The sequence below is a fragment of the Muntiacus reevesi genome, chromosome 2 (assembly GCF_963930625.1).
Source record: "Muntiacus reevesi chromosome 2, mMunRee1.1, whole genome shotgun sequence".
Lineage (NCBI taxonomy): Eukaryota > Metazoa > Chordata > Mammalia > Artiodactyla > Cervidae > Muntiacus > Muntiacus reevesi.
This window is the reverse complement of record NC_089250.1, coordinates 275,560,201-275,577,480: the sequence shown is the minus strand read 5'-3', so window position 1 is coordinate 275,577,480 and position 17,280 is coordinate 275,560,201. Positions and strand designations below refer to the sequence as shown.

Below are 17,280 nucleotides of genomic sequence, written 5' to 3'. Positions count from 1 at the left end.
GTGGCTCCTGGATGTGGCTGTCTCATTTGTAAGAGCTGAGGCCCGGCTTCAGTCCGTGGGGTTGATCTAGCTGGATTTGGACAGGGGAAGTCAGTCAGCTCACGTCATCTGTGTGAACAGAAGGTTAAGAGTTCTCTCTGAGAAGAGAACAATCAAGAAATAAGTTCACAGGCTGGTCTCCAAGTAGGACGTGATTGTTTCTGAATCTCTCCTGAGAGAGAGGACAGCTTTCCTTCTCAGCTTTTCAAAGTCCTTCTGTCTATAAGTGCAGTAGTTGCAGGTTAAAGAGCTGTGTTGATGCCCTCAAAGGTATTTTCTCAAAACTCAGATGTTCATTTGCAGCATAACATCCCCAGAGAAGACAGAGCAGGAGGAGGAAGAGGAGGAAATGGCAGCTTCTCAGGTAAAGGTCCTGTCCTGTGTCTGGGACTGTGTCTGCTTTTCCTCCTGAAATGCCTAGAATGAGAAACTGCAAGCCTTTAGCTCTATGCTCCTAATTTTTATGTCTGGGGTGTTGTTATCATCTTATTTTCTTCCTTTTCTTCTTATAATAGTGAAGACCTGCCCTTTAGACTACTTCTTGAGTCCCAGAGCCTTTTCTCCATCGTCTGCATCCTAACTTTCTATGTAGCAGGATGAATTCTCAACATGAATTAGTGACTTTCAACTGTTGAGAATATTCTCTGTGTGAGAGCCAACAAGGGGAGTCATTCCTATCCTAACTCCCATTGGCATGTAGTTTCGTGTTGGGATTTTAGGGAAGTTGGGAAATGCAGTGATGACTTAACATTTCGATGTAATTCAAATCTTTAGAACAGAGTTCAGTTCAGTCACTCAGTCGTGTATGACTCTTTGCGACCCCATGGACTGCAGCATGCCAGGCCTTCCTGTCCATCACCAACTCCCAGAGTTTACTCACACCCATGTCCATTGAATGAGAGATGCCATCCAGCCATCTCACCCTCTATTGTCCCCTTCTTCTCCTGCCTTCAATCTTTCCCAGCATTAGGGTCTTTTCTGATGAATTAGTTCTTCACATCAGGTGGCCAAAGTATTGGACCTTCAGCATGATTACTTTCAATGAATATTAGGGACTGATTTCCTTTAGGATGGACTGGTTGGATCTCCTTGCTGTCCAACGGACTCTCAAGAGTTTTCTCCAACGCAAAAGTTCAAAAGCATCAATTCTTCAGCACTCAGCTTTCTTTATAGTCCAACTCTCACATCCATACACGAGTACTGGAAAAACATAGCTTTGACTAGATGGACCTTTGTTAGCAAAGTAGTATCTGTGCTTTTCAATAAGCTCTCTAGGTTGGTCATAACTTTTCTTCCAAGAAGCAAGCCTCTTTTAATTTCATGGCTGCAGTCACCATCTGCTGTGATTTTGGAGCCCCAAAAGTTAAGTCTGTCACTGTTGCCACACCGAGCACCACAGTGGGCCTCAGGTCAATCTTTAAGGTCCTCTTGGCAGCAGAACTGCCTCTGTCCCCAAGGTATACCAAGAAAGAAGATCAATGGGCTCTAAATGAGGGAGGAATAAAAGAAAAGGAGGGCTGGTGGAAGCTCCCAGACCAAAGACTTTTTGTGTCCAGCAATATAGAAATCCAGCTGGTAAAACAACATCCTGAGAAAACTCATTTAGGAAAACCTGCGCTGGCAAGCTTACTGAGTCGCTACTATTTCGTCCCTAAGCTCCCAGCCCTGTGTGTGCAGATCAGTGCTAGTTCTGTGACTTGTGCTCAGAACAACGCCAGCCAAGGCCCAAGACCCAACCCAGGAGTGCTGACAGTTGGGACACTGCCCTTTGAAGATCTAGAAGTGGACTTCACTGAAGTCAAGCCCTATAGGGGCTGTAAGTATTTCCTTGTGGTAGTCTACACCTACTTGGGATGGGCTGAAACCTACTCCACGTGCACTGAACAGGCACGAGAAGTGGCCAAGGCTCTCTGAAGAGACATGATCCCAAGATATGTGCTTCCTCTCTCCATAGGGTCTGACAACAGGCCAGCATTTGTGTGTCAGATAATCCAAACTTCATCCTGGATACTGGGCCTCAAATGGAAGCGTCACACTGCTTATAGGCCTCAAAGCTGAGGGAAAGTTGAACGCATGAATTTTACCCTCAGGACTACATTAGCTAAACTGTCAGACCAGTTATCTTGGGTCGACATGTTACTTCCCAGCCTTACTCCAAGACCGATGCACCCTGAATCCTCAGGCTAGTCTCCCTTTGAAAACTCAAGGGGAACCCCCAATAACTAGCTGACCTGGAGACCTGGGAAAAGTCTTCCACCATATCGCCTGAAAGGACACCCATTCTTTTGGGCAATTGGGTTCATGCCTATCAGCCAGGAGATGAGGTATAGGTTAAAGATTGGAAAAAAGAGCCATGTCAGCAAGTTGGGACAGGCCCTCACAAGGTTGTCCTGGCAACCCCTACTGCTGTTAAAGTTACAGGCATCATCCCTTGGATCCACCACACCAGGGTCAAGAAGGCAGCGGCTTCCTGTGATGAGGACACCTGGAAAACAGTTATGGACCCCAGAAACTCCGTCAAGGTCTGGTTCCAAAAACAACGGCCCTCACCCACAAAAGACGCTGCACCCTGCTCTAGTTGCTCTGAAAGTTGACTAGACCATGCATGGCAGAAGCTTCAGAATTCTTCAGCCTTGCTCCAGCCACACTCTGGCAGCTGGCTGCTCAAAGCACGGTGGAAGCTTGATGATCTGGCTATCAAGATACCAGTGGATGCTTATTGTCAACCCTGGCCCCTATCCCTGATTGGTATTATTGCGGTGCTCTTCACTATAGGACTAGCTTCAGTCGCACCCCAGAACTGGGATTTGGGTCAGAAGCTGCACTTAGCTGTCTGTTATCTCACCATAGTGGGAAGCCTCATTGTAATTAGATGTTTCTTATGATCCATTCTCCCTAGTATCTAAATCGCTTACATTATACCTGACCCCGCTTGATGAATCTAGGAAGATGGTATGAAAGAATTTATTTGCAGGGCAGCAATGGAGAAACAGACATAGAGAATAGATTTATGGACATGGGGAGGGGGAGGAGAGGGTGAGATGTATGGAGAGAATAACATGGAAACTTACATTACCACATGTAAAATAGGTAGCCAGCGGGAATTTGCTGAATGTCTCAGGAAACTCAAACAGGGGCTCTGTATCAACTTACAGGGGTGCAATGGGAGAGGGAGATGGGAGGAATGTTCAAGAGGGAGGGGATATATGTATACCTATGGCTGATTCATGTTGCGGTTTGACAGAATAAAATTCTGTAAATTAATTATCCTTCAATTAAAAAATAAAATTTTTAAATATTAAACAATTTTTTTTGACAAATATTGTTTTTCAAATGCACTCTAAGCTCTTTACTTGCTTGGTGACAGAAATACTAATTGTTTTTTTGACAGGAATTGAAAAAACATCTACCAGTCATGGAAGACTATAACCTAAACTATGATACTTAGGAGCAACAATGTGTGATAAACTGGTGTGACATACAAAATAAACACGACTAATTCCAAATCAAAAACTGATCTGTTAATTAATGTGACATTAAAAGTATTCAGTGGAAGTCAAGATTTCTGAAACATTAATATATCACATTTAAAGAAAATGATATTTAAAAAGTGATTTTTATTTTGTAAAATGAAGTTATACAGCTATAAATTTTGAGAATATTTTCAAATCAGAGACTGTGACACACTCTGCTTTTATGCCCGATAGCTGCCATCTGAAACCCATTTCTGAAGTTACTTTTGGAAAATGGTCTGACCCAAATCAGCCAGCTATGGATGTAGAAAACAATGTCTTTGTTAAGCACTTTACAAATTCCAGAGTTAGAGAAGGTATTTCTACCGCTTCCTGGTAGCTCAGATGGTAGAGAACCTGCCTACAATGCAGGAGACCAGGGTTCGATCCCTTGGTCGGAAAGATCCCCTGGAGAAGGAAATGGCTATCCACTCCACTATTCTTCCCTGGAGGCTTCCATGGATAGATGAGCCTGGCTGCCTACGGTCCATGGCGTTGCAGAGTCAGGCACGACTGATGGACTAAGCACACAATTGTCAACTATATACACTGTTTCTATAAAACACCATTCCTATAGATTTATTTTTATTAATCATGGAGGTGCTGTAGGCACACATATAGTAACCCTAAAAATGTATGATTTCTGTAAGGTATTCCATGATTTCACATATATCTCTGCAATTCCATCATTAGTTACATCAAACATCAGGTTTCATATCATTTCGACTCTACAATAACAATCACTGTCACAAAAATTACACTGTGATTTCCTTGGTGGTCCAGTGACTAAGACACCTCGCTCTCAATGCTAGCTGCGGTGAGGGTGAGGGTGGCGGTGGGGAAGGGGGCGGGGTGGGGGGAATTGGGGGGAGGTGCCTGGGTTTGATCCCTGGTCAGGGAACTAGATTCCATATGCCACAGTAAGATCCAGGACAGCCAAATAAATATTTTTCAAAAAAAATTACACTAAGATACAGTAGGAGGCATTGGTAACTGACATTTTGTAGCACCTAATCTCTTTAATAGCTCTACCTAATTTTTTAATTATTCCTCCTCCCAGTGTTGCTTTGGCACTGGATTACTTTGACCCAGAAGACTTCCATTTTCCTGTATTGTCACCAACCCAGACTCCCCGAAGCACCTGTTCCTTGCAAATTCTTGCCCTCAGGCTGAAACAGAAAATACTCACTTGATGTCCTCGAATTGCCCGGATACTGGGTTTGGGGTGCTGGTCACAGCAAGCTGCTCCTGTGACAGGGAGGGAGGCAGCCAGACCCCTAGATATGGGTTTGTGATTCTGTACCTCACGTCCCCTCAGAACTGCAATTATCTTTACACCTGTAGCTGCCATGTGAGACAGGCTTGGGGAACTCAAATTGTTTTCGAAAACCTTTATTGCTCAGTTGCTAATGATAAAACAACAATTAGAAGTTTGTACCAATCACCTCCAAAGGGACTGTTGAAATGTTTGAAGAAGGCTCTATTCCCTTTGGTCCCTGGAGACAGACAGGGACTCACATGGAAGCAGTAGGAAATACTGAAGTCTAACAAAGGAAGGGAATTTCAGGTGTCTGCTTGTATAGTTTGTATCCATGAGAAGTGTTTCTACCAAAACCGAGTTATTTCCTATCCTTGAGACCACTGAACTGTGCCTCCATTTGGATTATGGGTAGAGAAGTGGAGCCAACTTACCTAAGAGGGATTTTCAAGAATTTCTCCATCTGTCATTTTACAAAGGTGAAAATTTCATACTTCATTGTCTGAAATGTCATAGAACTTCTCAGAAAGTATCTTGAGCAAATACCCCCTGTTTATACAGTTAGGGTTCAATGTCTTATAGAAATTCCCGCATAATTTCCACTGTAGTCTGCAATAGTAGGTACACCTTAGTGACAACTGCCTAGGGAATATTCTCCTAGTTCTTAGTAACCAAAGTCATATTCAGAACTAGAGGTTCCAGCAGGGAACTGTGAAATTTGACCTACTGATACTTTTATCATGAAAATCAGTATCAATATCCTCTACTTAGAATTTGTCCCCATTCACAGGTACTTAAGAAACATATTTTCTTTTCGTTTTTATTCACACCCAAAGCATGTGGGACCTTAGTTCCCCGGTTAGGGAAGGAACAGCAATTCTGCATCGGAAGGTGGGGTCTTAACCATTGGACTGCCAGGGAAGCTCCTAAACACATTTTTTAAAATAAATTATTAACGTGACATACATTTTCCTTTATGACTAATGCATTATGAATAATGGTTTCTGTGTAAGAAATGATTAAATCTTCAACTCTGAAATCTTAACTCCTGCACCAGAGATTGAAGCCACATAACCTGCAGTGGAAGCACAGCGTCTTAACCACTGGACTACCAAGGAAGTTGCTAATCTCACATTTAAAGAGAAAGGTGAGGTGTCTTGGGATACAATTGTCTGTGGGCCTCTTACTGTTTTTCCTGTCTTGTGTTAGCTCTTCTCCAGATTATCCTTTCAAGGACTGGGTGAAGAGGAGGAGGTTAGGAAAGAAAGCCAACAGTGGGGGAGGGTGTTTGGGAAGCTAAGTGCAGAGCAGTGGATGTGATCCACAGACCCCATTTGCCTAGTTTCGTGCCCAGTTTTAGCACAAAAAGTCCTGTTTCTTGGAAACTGGTTCAGTCCTGGAAGAATCAGGGCAATTGGTGGGTTCAGCAGCAGCAGCAGCAGCAGCAATTAACAGAGCCAATCTGAGTATCAACAGATTCTGGCAGGAGTAACCCTATGTCATTTCGGTGGTTACCTCATAAAGGACGACGTGGATTCCGGTCTCCCTCTTTCTTTCCGGAATCACTTCCTAACAGAAAAGCCAGCTGCCCTGTTTTAAGCAGGTCTCTGGTTACAATTAGTGAGGCTTTCTCCCAAAGGATCATCTGAGTGGTTACATTCTACTTTTCGTCACTGAGGAGACACCCATGTTCACACACTCACACAAAGGGCTTTTGAATTTCCCCCGTTTTTCAACTTGCTGAAAACATCTCGGCTTCCCATAGAGGCAGCTCTCAAAATTCTTCTCTTTTGCCTTAAGTTGTGTGAAACACTAACTTAGAACAGGCAGGAACCAGCTCTGCTCCAGAGGAAGTCAAAGAGATTTAAAGACATCAAAAGGCAGAGAAAGGAAGCACTGCTGGACAGAAGGACCAACAGACCCAAAACGGACTGGGGAGGGGTGAGGGGAGGCAAGGCTCCGCCCCCACTGGCCCCGCCCCTACGTACCTGCGCTTCCGGCTTCGTCCCACCCTCTCCCTTACGTCGCCTCTCGTTGGCCGCGGCAGCGCACTCACCTCTGTACCGGATTTTCCGCCCGCGCGTGCGCAGTATCCTGCAGACCCGGAGTTGCGTTTAAATGAGCGACAGAGAGTTCTGGTGAGTTTGTTAGTTTAAAACCCGGATGTCGTAGTCCCACGGCCTATTGTCCTTCACACGTGGGTTTCGGGGTTCTCTGCGGACGATCTAGGTACCGCCCCCATTTTCCCGTCCCCAGTGTGTCCTCGCATCGCCGTGAGAAGGTCTGAGGTCCGTTAGCTTAGCTGCCGGGTCCCTGGGGCCCACGTCCACTTCCTGTTAGCATCGTTCTAGGGTCTAAGTCTGTCTCTGGCAGTTCTGCCTTCTAACTTGTAGAGACCGCTGCTTAAAAGTCCTGCATTGCCCAACCCCTAGGTCCCTGATCCACGAAGAGGTGAAGGAGGCTCTATTCTGTATGGAGTTTGGTCAGGGTCTCGCCTAAGGTTTGAAGGGGAGGGTCAGCCTAGAACGCGTGGTTTTCACAGGAAGGGCCGCGAGTTCTGAAGAAAAGAATACAACTAAAAACACCTCGTTTGATTCTGTGTTCCAGAATCCCTGCTGTGTCAGTGGCCGTGGAGGATTGTGATTTGTACCTGTTGAGATCCTCCCTGTGTGGGGCTGTGTTACAGGGAGCTCGCTGTGGTTTTCTAAGTATTGAACAGCCTAGTTACAACACTCGGGTCACTTCCAAGACTGATCTTACCTGAGAAGGAAGCCCAGAGGAGAAGGAAACAAGGAGTCAGAAATGACTCGTTCCCAGGTAAGAGGCACAGTCCGTGTTTGTTCTGTCTCTCTTTCCTGAAATGCTGTTTCTTTGGACTTGATAAGCTCCTTGACTTCTGAACGGGTTTGTTTGAACCTACCCATAGTCATCATCCCAAGGGACCCATTGCCCTCCTGGCATATCGGTGTGACGGAAGACAGAGTATTGCCATGCAGAGAAGCTCACTCAAGCTTTTAAGTCCCGAGTTTTTATTGGGCTTTAGCTACATAGGTGGGATTGATAACATCTCCAGCATTCTCCCCTCGTTAGAGGTTGGGCTGATCAGCCCACTTGGCTCAAAGCCCCAAATCTCTAGTCACTTCGTTGGTCTTTGTGAAATGCCCAGCCTCACAACCTGAGTCATCTCATTATTAAACTAGGGGCCGACCGTAGGTCATGTTGTTAGCATAAATTATCAGGGCCCACGGAGAGTAATAAAGCTACTTCAGTCACTAAGGAAATTCCGAGAGGAAAAAAAACAACAAAAAACTTAAATTCCAAGAGTAGTTAACAAACTTCCGGAACCTGGGGACCAAAGCCTGCCAAATTCTTTTTTTGTTGTTCTTTTGTTTTGGTATTTATCTAGTTTTCGCTATCCTGGGACTTTTCTGATGGTCTTGGACTTTCTCTGTTGTGATTAGGAGGGGCCACTATCTTGTTGTGGAGCTCTGGCTCTAAGGCACGGGTTCAGTCGTTGGATTAATCCCTGGCAGGCTCTGGAGGATGTGGGCTTCAGCCCTTGTGGCACACTAGCTTAGTTGCTCCGAGGCTTGTGGGATCTTCCCTGACCAGGGACGGAACCCGAGTCCTCTGCATTGATAGGGAGAGTTCTCACCAGTGGACCATCAGGCAAGCCCCTAAATTCTTTATTACACAACGCTGAAACTTAAATCTTTCCTTTATGCCCTTTGACTTTTTATTCCCCCTCTGGTTTTTGTTGTTGCTTTGGCATACCTCACCTGTTGTAATATTAAAAAATATTTTGTTGTGTTTACATTCTATTTTATTGTTCAAAATACTGTCTAAGTCTCTCTTTAGGTGAGCTTCTTTGGCTACATTGTAAGTATTTTGCTTCATTTATTTTGAAGTTTTACTAGTCTATACAGTTATAACTTCATCTGTAATTTGGCAGAATTACAGATTTACAGATTGTAATTACAGAAATCTGTAATTTCCCTCTATTTATGTTTTTTTCATTTTTAAATTCAAAATTATGTTGGCTCTCCTAGATACAGCTGAGACTTATACTTGAAATATCCATGTTTGTTTTGAGTTTCAATTGTACTGAATTTGGAGTGACTGAAGTCTTTATGTCACCATATCTTCCAAGTAAAACTTGTGGTTTTCAGACTTTATGTGCTTCAGTAAAGGTTTACAGTTTCTTCACATAGGTCTGGAAATGTGTTCTACATAGGTGTCATGGTATATTTGCTAATAAAATGTAGACTATTTCTCATATTGTGTTTTTGATCATTCTTACTAAAGAGAAAAAATTGTTTTCAGTGAACCCAGGTGACTCAGTGGTAAAGAATCCCCCTGCCAATGCAGGAGAACTGGGTTTGATCCCCGGGTTAGGAAGGTCCCCTGGAGAAGGAAATGGCAACCCCCTCCAGGATTCTTGCCTAGGGAATCCCATGAACAGAGGAGTCTGGATGGCTACATTCCATGGGGTTGCAAAGTGTTAGATGTGATTCATGTCACTTAGCATGCATTCATGCACAATTTGTAAATGCTTGTTTTACCATAAATTCTAAAATACATGAGTTTTTTTTTTTTGTTTTTTTTTTTAAAGAAAGCTGGATTAAAAATGTTTCTTCCAAAAGATCTGTTACTTATGGAAGGTTGCGTTTACCTGAAGTGTGTTTATGTGTGCATCTGTGTGTGCAGGCTTATTTAAAAGCCATCATCAGTTCATGAATATTTTTATTGATTCTAACCTTTGAAAACTGTTCTTACATATTTTCCATGGCCTTCAATTGTTTCATTTTAGTGAAATGAATATATAGTTCCATTTTAATAGATGTATGCATGGAAATGTTCATATGATTTGATCAGTTATTTTTCTTGTATTCTTTACAGTTAGAGAAACTTCTGTGAACTTTCTTTAGAGTTGTCCCTATGTATTCCTGTGTGTATTGTTAGTTAAAATTTAGAGTATGTAGAGTGAAGTAAATTAAGCTGTTTAAGTTATGTTTGCTACATATTTGCAAAAAGGTGGAACAGCAACATAATTGGAAGACTCTGTCAAAACTCTCAGAAAGATATATAGTATATACTAAATAGTTAAAATGATTGTTGCTACTGAGGATGCTGTCGTATTTGAACTGTAAAATGTGTAAAACACTTGAAGTTCAAAAGTAAGCACGAATGCTTACCTGACTATTGTATTTGGTTACTATTCAAAATGGTCATTCATGGAGCAGAATTTTGAACACCACTAGTGAAAAGAAGCTTGTTAACAATACTAAGAAAAAAGTTAAGCTTGCTAAAAGAAATGGCACTTTTGTCCCACTCAAGAACTCTTGGGTCAGAGTATGCTTTTTAAAAATATTCCCTGTTTCCGTGTGGAGATTTCTTAAAAAACTGGAAATAGAACTGCCATATGACCCAGCAATACCACTTCTGGGCATACACACTGAGGAATCCAGATCTGAAAGAGACACGTGCACCCCAATGTTCATCGCAGCACTGTTTATAATAGCCAGGACATGGAAGCAACCTAGATGCCCATCAGCAGATGAATGGATAAGGAAGCTGTGGTACATATACACCATGGAATATTACTCAGCCGTTAAAAAGAATTCATTTGAATCAGTTCTAATGAGATGGATGAAACTGGAGCCCATTATACAGAGTGAAGTAAGTCAGAAAGATAAAGAACATTACAGTATACTAACACATATATACGGAATTTAGATAGATGGTGGCGATAACCCTATATGCAAAACAGAAAAAGAGACACAGAAATACAGAACAGACTTTTGAACTCTGGGGGAGAACGTGAGGGTGGGATGTTTTGAAAGAACAGCATGTATATTATCTATGGTGAAACGGACCACCAGCCCAGGTGGGATACATGAGTCAGGTGCTCGGGCCTGGTGCACTGGGAGGACCCTGAGGAGTCGGGTGGGGAGGGAGGTGGGAGGGGGGATCGGGATGGGGAATACATGTAACTATATGGCTGATTCATGTCAATGTATGACAAAACCCACTGAAATGTTGTAAAGTGATTGGCCTCCAACTAATAAAATAATATTTAAAAAAAAAAAAAAAAAAAAATATTCCCTGTTTCCTTGACGGACAGTTCATCCTGTGTCATACAAATACAACACTCAAAAATAAATATGCCAGTGTTGTTCTTATTATTTTATCATTTCTTTTCCAGATCAGAATAGTTTCTGAAATGGTTTGTGGGTCATTTCTCATCTTTTTTTGGCTTATGATTACGGTAGAAAATATTGCTGTGTAAAAGTCATATTATACTCTAACACCAGTTCAGTCCTGCTCCCACGACTGAGATAATGAGATGAATCGCCTGCATGGATTTTTTTCAGTAAACTCTTTCCCTTCAGTAAATCTGCCTAGTCACAACCATCCCTCTTGAGATATGGGTTTTCTTCTGACCTTATGACCAATGTTAATTCCTTGTTTCCTTGGTAATGGTTACTATATGTTTGGTTTTCTGATCTTTATTATTGTCAAAGAAATTCCTTAACAGCCTATATATGCTCACACAACGATCATTAAAGCACCCTTGTTCCATCAGAGCTTGGGTCCCTGTGTTTTTCTTTCTTTCTCTCTCTCTCTCTCGGTCTCTCTCTCTCACTCTCTCTCTCTCCCTCTCAGGCTAATTCTCTGGAGTGTGGAAACCTGCCGAGCTCACTTTCTCACCCGGGCTTTCAAGACTTCCTCGAGAGGATGCCCTGTGCCTTCGTGAGTGGTACAAGCCCTGTGTCAAGGGCTTGATAGTTTCTCTGCGTAAATCAGGGAATATCAGCCTATTTCTCTCTTTTACTTTCTTATTGTCGATTCCGGACCAGCAGGTTCCGGTCCATTAAAGGACTGCAGCGTTAGGCTACAGATCAGGGAAGTCATATATGAAGTGAAATTTGCTTACAACACATTTTTAAAATATTTATTTGGCTACACTGGGTCTTCTTGTGGCAGGTAGGATCTTTAGTCATCCTTGTAATTTTCAGGTTCTTTGGTTGTGACATGTAAACTCTTAGCTTCAGCATGTGGGGTCTACTTTGCTGATCAGGGAAAGAACCAGAGCTCTGTGCATTGGGAACTCAGGTCCCAATGATTCAGGTCCCATAGATTCAGGTCATAGTTTCCATATAGTGCCAAAATACCCATGCAGTGATAATGCATTCCTCCATGTACTTCTTACCCCATGACTCATGTGCACTGCTTTAGGTGTTTCTGTGAGATTCTCATGCCATGAATTTGTTTTTTCCATTTGACTTGAACAAGTGTCTTGGAAAGAGTAAGTGAGGGATATGCCTAAAGTCTCACAATTAATGGCGTAACTCCATGTCTTCTTGTTTTCTTTCTGCTTTGGAAGATGAACACTCAGGTGTGTTTAGCAGAGATGCTGGGTTTTGGGAGTGAGGGTTTTCACCCCAAGCCCAGGTCTGATCTTTTCCAGTACACTCCATGCTCACATCACAGAGTCTCATCACAGTTTTGTATTTTCCAAAATGTTTACAAGAATCTAATTAGTCCTAATCTGTGCTCAACTGTATTAAAATATAGTTCAGTGCAAATAAACAATATCATCCTCTCACATTATGTACATTTTAATCCATTCAAAATTACCTGAGTATAATGACATGAAAATTTTCTCTCTTCCTCCTAATGAGCATATAGCCCCATTTGAGTGTATGTCTGTACTCAGTGGAGATGAGTTTGAGTAGGCTCCTAGAGTGGGTGATGGACAGGGAGGCCTGGTGTGCTGTGGGCCATGGGATCGCGAAGAGTCGGATACGACTGAGCAATTGAACTGGACTGTATGTATGAAAATATAACGTGACTTGATCAATTTTTTCTTCTTCTTCTTTTCTTTTTGCTTTGTTTTTTGAAGAACTTCTGGGGAAGGGAATGACTACCCATTCCAGTATTCCTGCTTAGGGATTTCTTGGACAGAGGAATCTGGCCAGTTAGAGTCCATGGGGTCACAAAGAATGAGACATGACTGAGTGACTAAACCTTTTCTTGTCTTTAGTATTCTTTACAGTTACAGAAACTGCTATCAACTTTTCTTAGCATTGTCTCTGTGAATCTCTCTGTGTTTTATTAGCTAAAGTCTAAAGTTCATAAATTGAAGTAAAGTTTAAGCTCTTAGTGGCTGTTTGTTAAAATATGTGCCAAAAGTTACAAGAGCAACTTTACTGATTTTTAGTTATTTTTCTTGTCCCTTCAAACTGATAAAAACCATCAGAAAGATATAGAGTACATACTAAATAGTTAAAATGATTCTTTCTGCCAAGGTTCTGGTTACCCCAAGAGTGAAGAGCAGATAAAACCAAGGAGGGTCTTAGAATGCAGAAACTAAACAAACAGACTCTTATTGTCTCATGTCTGGAAATTCTTTTCCAACCCGCACCCAGACCATGACATTTTTGCTGGCTTGTTTGGGGACTTAGAGTCTCTTCCCCATCTCCTTGTTCCTCCTTCCTCATAGGGACCCTCTGCCAACAGCAAGTGCTGTGGCAGCAGCTGAGGCACTCTGGCCAGGGTTACCCTCTGGAGTGTTGTAAAGGCCTCACTGCCCACTGCACCCCAAGTAGCTGCCGCTTGAGTGGGTGAGGGTCTCTCCTTTGCCTTTCTTGCAAGTGAGGACTGTGCGAACCAGTATTGTGTGGGCGCAGGTCAGACACATAAAAGCCACTAGCGCGCCTGCCCCAGAAAGACTCCCATGTGAGGATGGGGGGACAGAGAACGGATCAGGCCACAAGGGCATCCGCCCCCAGCAAGACAACTTCCGTCCACCATGTCAGGCGCATAGTGGTTGAAGCAAAACAGACCATCGTCCCCGGCCACCGCCTCCTGGATGTATTGCAAGGCGGATTCCTCAGGCTTCTTCCCTGTCACTGTCACTTCTCTCCCTTCTGGTCTGGATTGGTTTACGGGAGCCTGGGTGTTGCCTCTGAGCCATCCCAAGCGTGCCTTCCCCGTTTCAGGGAATCACCAAACGGTGAGTCGCCTGGTTGCTCCCGGGCATCTCTGTCTTTCTCTGCCCGTGTCGCCTGGTGGCCTCGCTGCAGGGCTCTCTCAGGTCCCGTCTCTCTGTTGGACGCGACTGCTGGGCCGCGCGGCCATTTTGTGCGTCAGTCGCAGGGAGAGACGACTGGGGAAAAGGGCCGCCTTCCTGTCAGCCAGTGACGCGGTTCGCCCCTTCTGTGGTAGGTGGGCTAAGAGCGGGTTCTCTCTCATCCCAGGACGCTCTCTCATACTCAACCCTTGGCTCCATTCTCAGAAACTGGGAAATGTTGACCCTCCAAAAGGCCTGGCTCCTACACAAACGGGGGTCCCCCCAGAAATGGCCTCTGAGTGGCACAGCAGGTTTTGCCAAAGGACGGGAAACGACTCAAATTTCCTTGCGTTCTGTTGCCTCCCTGTCTCCCGTCCCCTCTGTCTCTCTCCCTCAGATTTCCTAGATGACCCCTACTCGACCTTTCATATCCACATGATCTCTCGGAAAAGATTCTGAGGTTCCCTTTGGTCCAGGTCTTTCTCTTATATTCCAAAGCCTGAAGGATCAAAAACTGTCCTATCATTCTAAAGAATCCCCTTCGAAGGAAGCTTATCTCTCAGGTGGAGAGGGAAGCAAGCTTCCCCCACTCCTGAACATCCTAAAGAATTCCCTTCTGACTACTCCTGTTTCTCAGGGCTGGGAAGGACCAAGCTTCCCCCACTCCTGCAAATTCCCTTAACCCTTCAGATTCTCCTCATGGGACAAAGACCTCAGTTCCCACCAGAGGGACAGTCCAAAACTTTTATCAGCTGAAATACCTCTGATAGTCAATTTGAGCATTATTTGGTCTATATTTTAGCTATAAAACTAAGACTACAGAAACGAATAATGGCGTTTTGACACAGGATGACCCTGATATTCTTTAGACTCTGGAGAAAACGGGTTAAAATGAAATTTTCTTTCCCTTGGAAACTGCAAAACCCTTTCCTTTTGCATATGCAATTAAAACCAATTAGCTTGTTAAAAGACCTGCCTAGGGAAAAGGTTGAAGTTAACCCTTTTCTAGTCCTTGAAATACACTATCCACTTTGCCTGAGACCTCACTTAGCCTTGGACAAATCAGAACACCAGGCCAAACAAACAAGCAAACAAAAAAGGGTCAAAGAGATGTTTTAACTCTCAGGCAGGAAACTATGAGGTCTCTGTCTGTCTGTCTGTCTGGATTTATGCATGTCTCAGTGTGCACTCTTTTTTTTTCTTTTTTCCATAATATTGCTAAAGTTGTAAATGAGTTCTAATTTAATTAACCTAAAGTTAAGTAAGCGCTTACAAATCAGACAGTTCTAATTACAAGAGAAATTAACCTAAATGAATTTCAGATTCACGTGAACTGGGAAATAGTCAATATTAAATACCAAGTATTAATGTTTGTTTGCTAATCTAATGTAGATATGTCTAAGACTCATTAAGCACAGTATTTTCATTGCCCCTAGTTTTATTATAAGTTAAATGTTGTTATATTTTTTTATCTGTTACAAGTTTGTCAACCAGGAAAGTACCTCTGGGAGAGGAAAAAAAAAAAAAAAAAACTTCAAGAAAATGTAAAAGAGATATGAGCTTTCAGAGAAACTCTTAAGAATAGTTATACTTTAGAAATGTCTGTCGAAAACATTCTCTAGATTGTGGTAACCTGAATTTCTAGGGCTGTGCTAAACTAAGTGATGGAAATTTATTGAATAGCTAAGTCATTTCCAAATAAAAGAAGATTCTGAAACATTCATTACTAAAGACTAATTTCCTCTTACAGAAAAACTAGAGATTTTGATCTATTCATGAATAATGCTTGAGTCATCCTGAGATGTTCTCTAGAATGTTTTTTTTTTTTTTTTAGAAATTATCAGTGGTATTTATGTTCACCAATGTACAGAATGCTGAAGTTCTTGGTTGCTTAAGGAAAGTAGGATGTATATTTTCAGTAAAAAAGGTATGAGGAATGAAATTACATTTTACAAAGGGAAAAGGAAGTAGGTCTAACTTACAGGTGGCTGTTTCAGGGTGGGACAACAAAGTAGTGGGTACAGAAAGTGATAAGAAGGTTTCATGGAAAGTGGACCCCAAGGGAAGAGTTTTGTTCATAAATACAGGTTTTCTTGAGATGTTGGGCTGCCTTGGATGATGGATTTTAAGTTCCTTTACCTCTGAAGTGATCTGTTCTATGTTTACTTTTGAAATCTTCTTTGTTACTTTGGCTAAGTGAATATAATGTTTCCGAGTGATCTATATGATTTTATCTGACTGAGTGTTATAACCCCTTTTGATATTTGTCAACAAAACTTCCTAAATAATTTGACTTCTAGCTGACTTTGGAATTCTTCAGAGGGCCCCTGAGACATCCCAGGAAGCTATTAAACTACCTGGGTTCATTGGACATGTTAAATTACATGGGAAGTACTGTTGAAGGGGTGATAAATCTTCTCAGGTTATACGATATGGTGAATATTATTAATATAGATATCCTAAAATTATGTGGAGTTCATATAGATCTGATATGGCCTAATAAAATGTGGTCAATTATAAGTCTAGTTATCCTGTGTTACAAGTGTTACAAGTCATAGCAATGACCAAGCCACCTTGTCAGTTGCAGTTTAATCAGATTTAAACATGCCTTCTCTGGTTTCACTCTGATGCCTTTGTAAGAATTCTGCTACTTCATGATTTATGAAAAAGATTTTTCTAAGGTTAACCAATGAACAAGTTTTGTTTGCTACCTGGTAAGCTGGTACCAGACTGGAATTTAGTCTACTCTCATGCTAATAGAACAGAGTTTTCTTAGAATGCAGCTTTCAAGAAGACATTATGAATTTCTTTGCCTTTAAGTGATTTATATTCATTTTAAAAATCTTTTGTTACTTTGGTAAAGTAAATAAGCATTACTTAAGATTATGGTACATGTAGACAAAACTCATTCTTCATGTAAAAAAATAACCCCTCATGGTTAGACTTTTGCCATCCTGATGTCCTTAAAACATGGCCATAGTCTGCTTCTGAATCGCGGAATTAAAAATGGGTGAACAATAGATGTGAATGAAAGAGTCAGTGCTATGGGAAATCCAAGATGGCTGCCTGGCTTTTCCCAGCTCCCTGACAAACCTCATTTTTATTTGATGTGTTAAAGCCTTCCCTGGCTACAGGGTTAATGCCCTAATGAAGAAAAAACTTGTTTCACTGAATATTAAGTTTTGTTCATTGATAAACTGAGTTTCTAATTTTGTTAATTAATGTTTACTAGTGTTTACTAGTGTTTACTAAGTTTACTAAGTCTAGTGTTTACTAAGACTCACTTCTGAGATAGTTCCTTGTTATGTTATATTTCTAAAAGATTTAATTAAGTTATTAAAAAGGACACTATAAGTTTGTTTCTAAAGCTAATCTCAATAAGTAGTCTTCAGATA

At 42.1% G+C, this 17,280-nt stretch overlaps 2 protein-coding genes across 3 annotated transcripts in view; both read left to right on the top strand.

Moving 5' to 3' along the window:
* The first annotated feature begins 6,902 nt into the window (after nt 1-6,902).
* Nucleotides 6,903-17,280, top strand: part of LOC136161698 (zinc finger protein 665-like) — a 77,559-nt gene continuing 67,181 nt past the window's right edge. The window contains exons 1-3 of the mRNA XM_065926719.1: nt 6,903-6,947; nt 7,417-7,626; nt 11,476-11,562. Coding sequence (XP_065782791.1) covers nt 7,612-7,626; nt 11,476-11,562 — 102 coding nt within the window. The 5' untranslated portion in view covers nt 6,903-6,947; nt 7,417-7,611. The remainder of the gene's footprint in view (nt 6,948-7,416; nt 7,627-11,475; nt 11,563-17,280) is intronic.
* LOC136161699 (zinc finger protein 678-like) overlaps nt 6,916-17,280 on the top strand; it is a 77,546-nt gene continuing 67,181 nt past the window's right edge. For both annotated transcript variants that reach the window (XM_065926724.1, XM_065926720.1), the window contains exon 1: nt 6,916-6,947. The gene's annotated coding sequence lies outside the window, so the exon portion shown is untranslated. The remainder of the gene's footprint in view (nt 6,948-17,280) is intronic.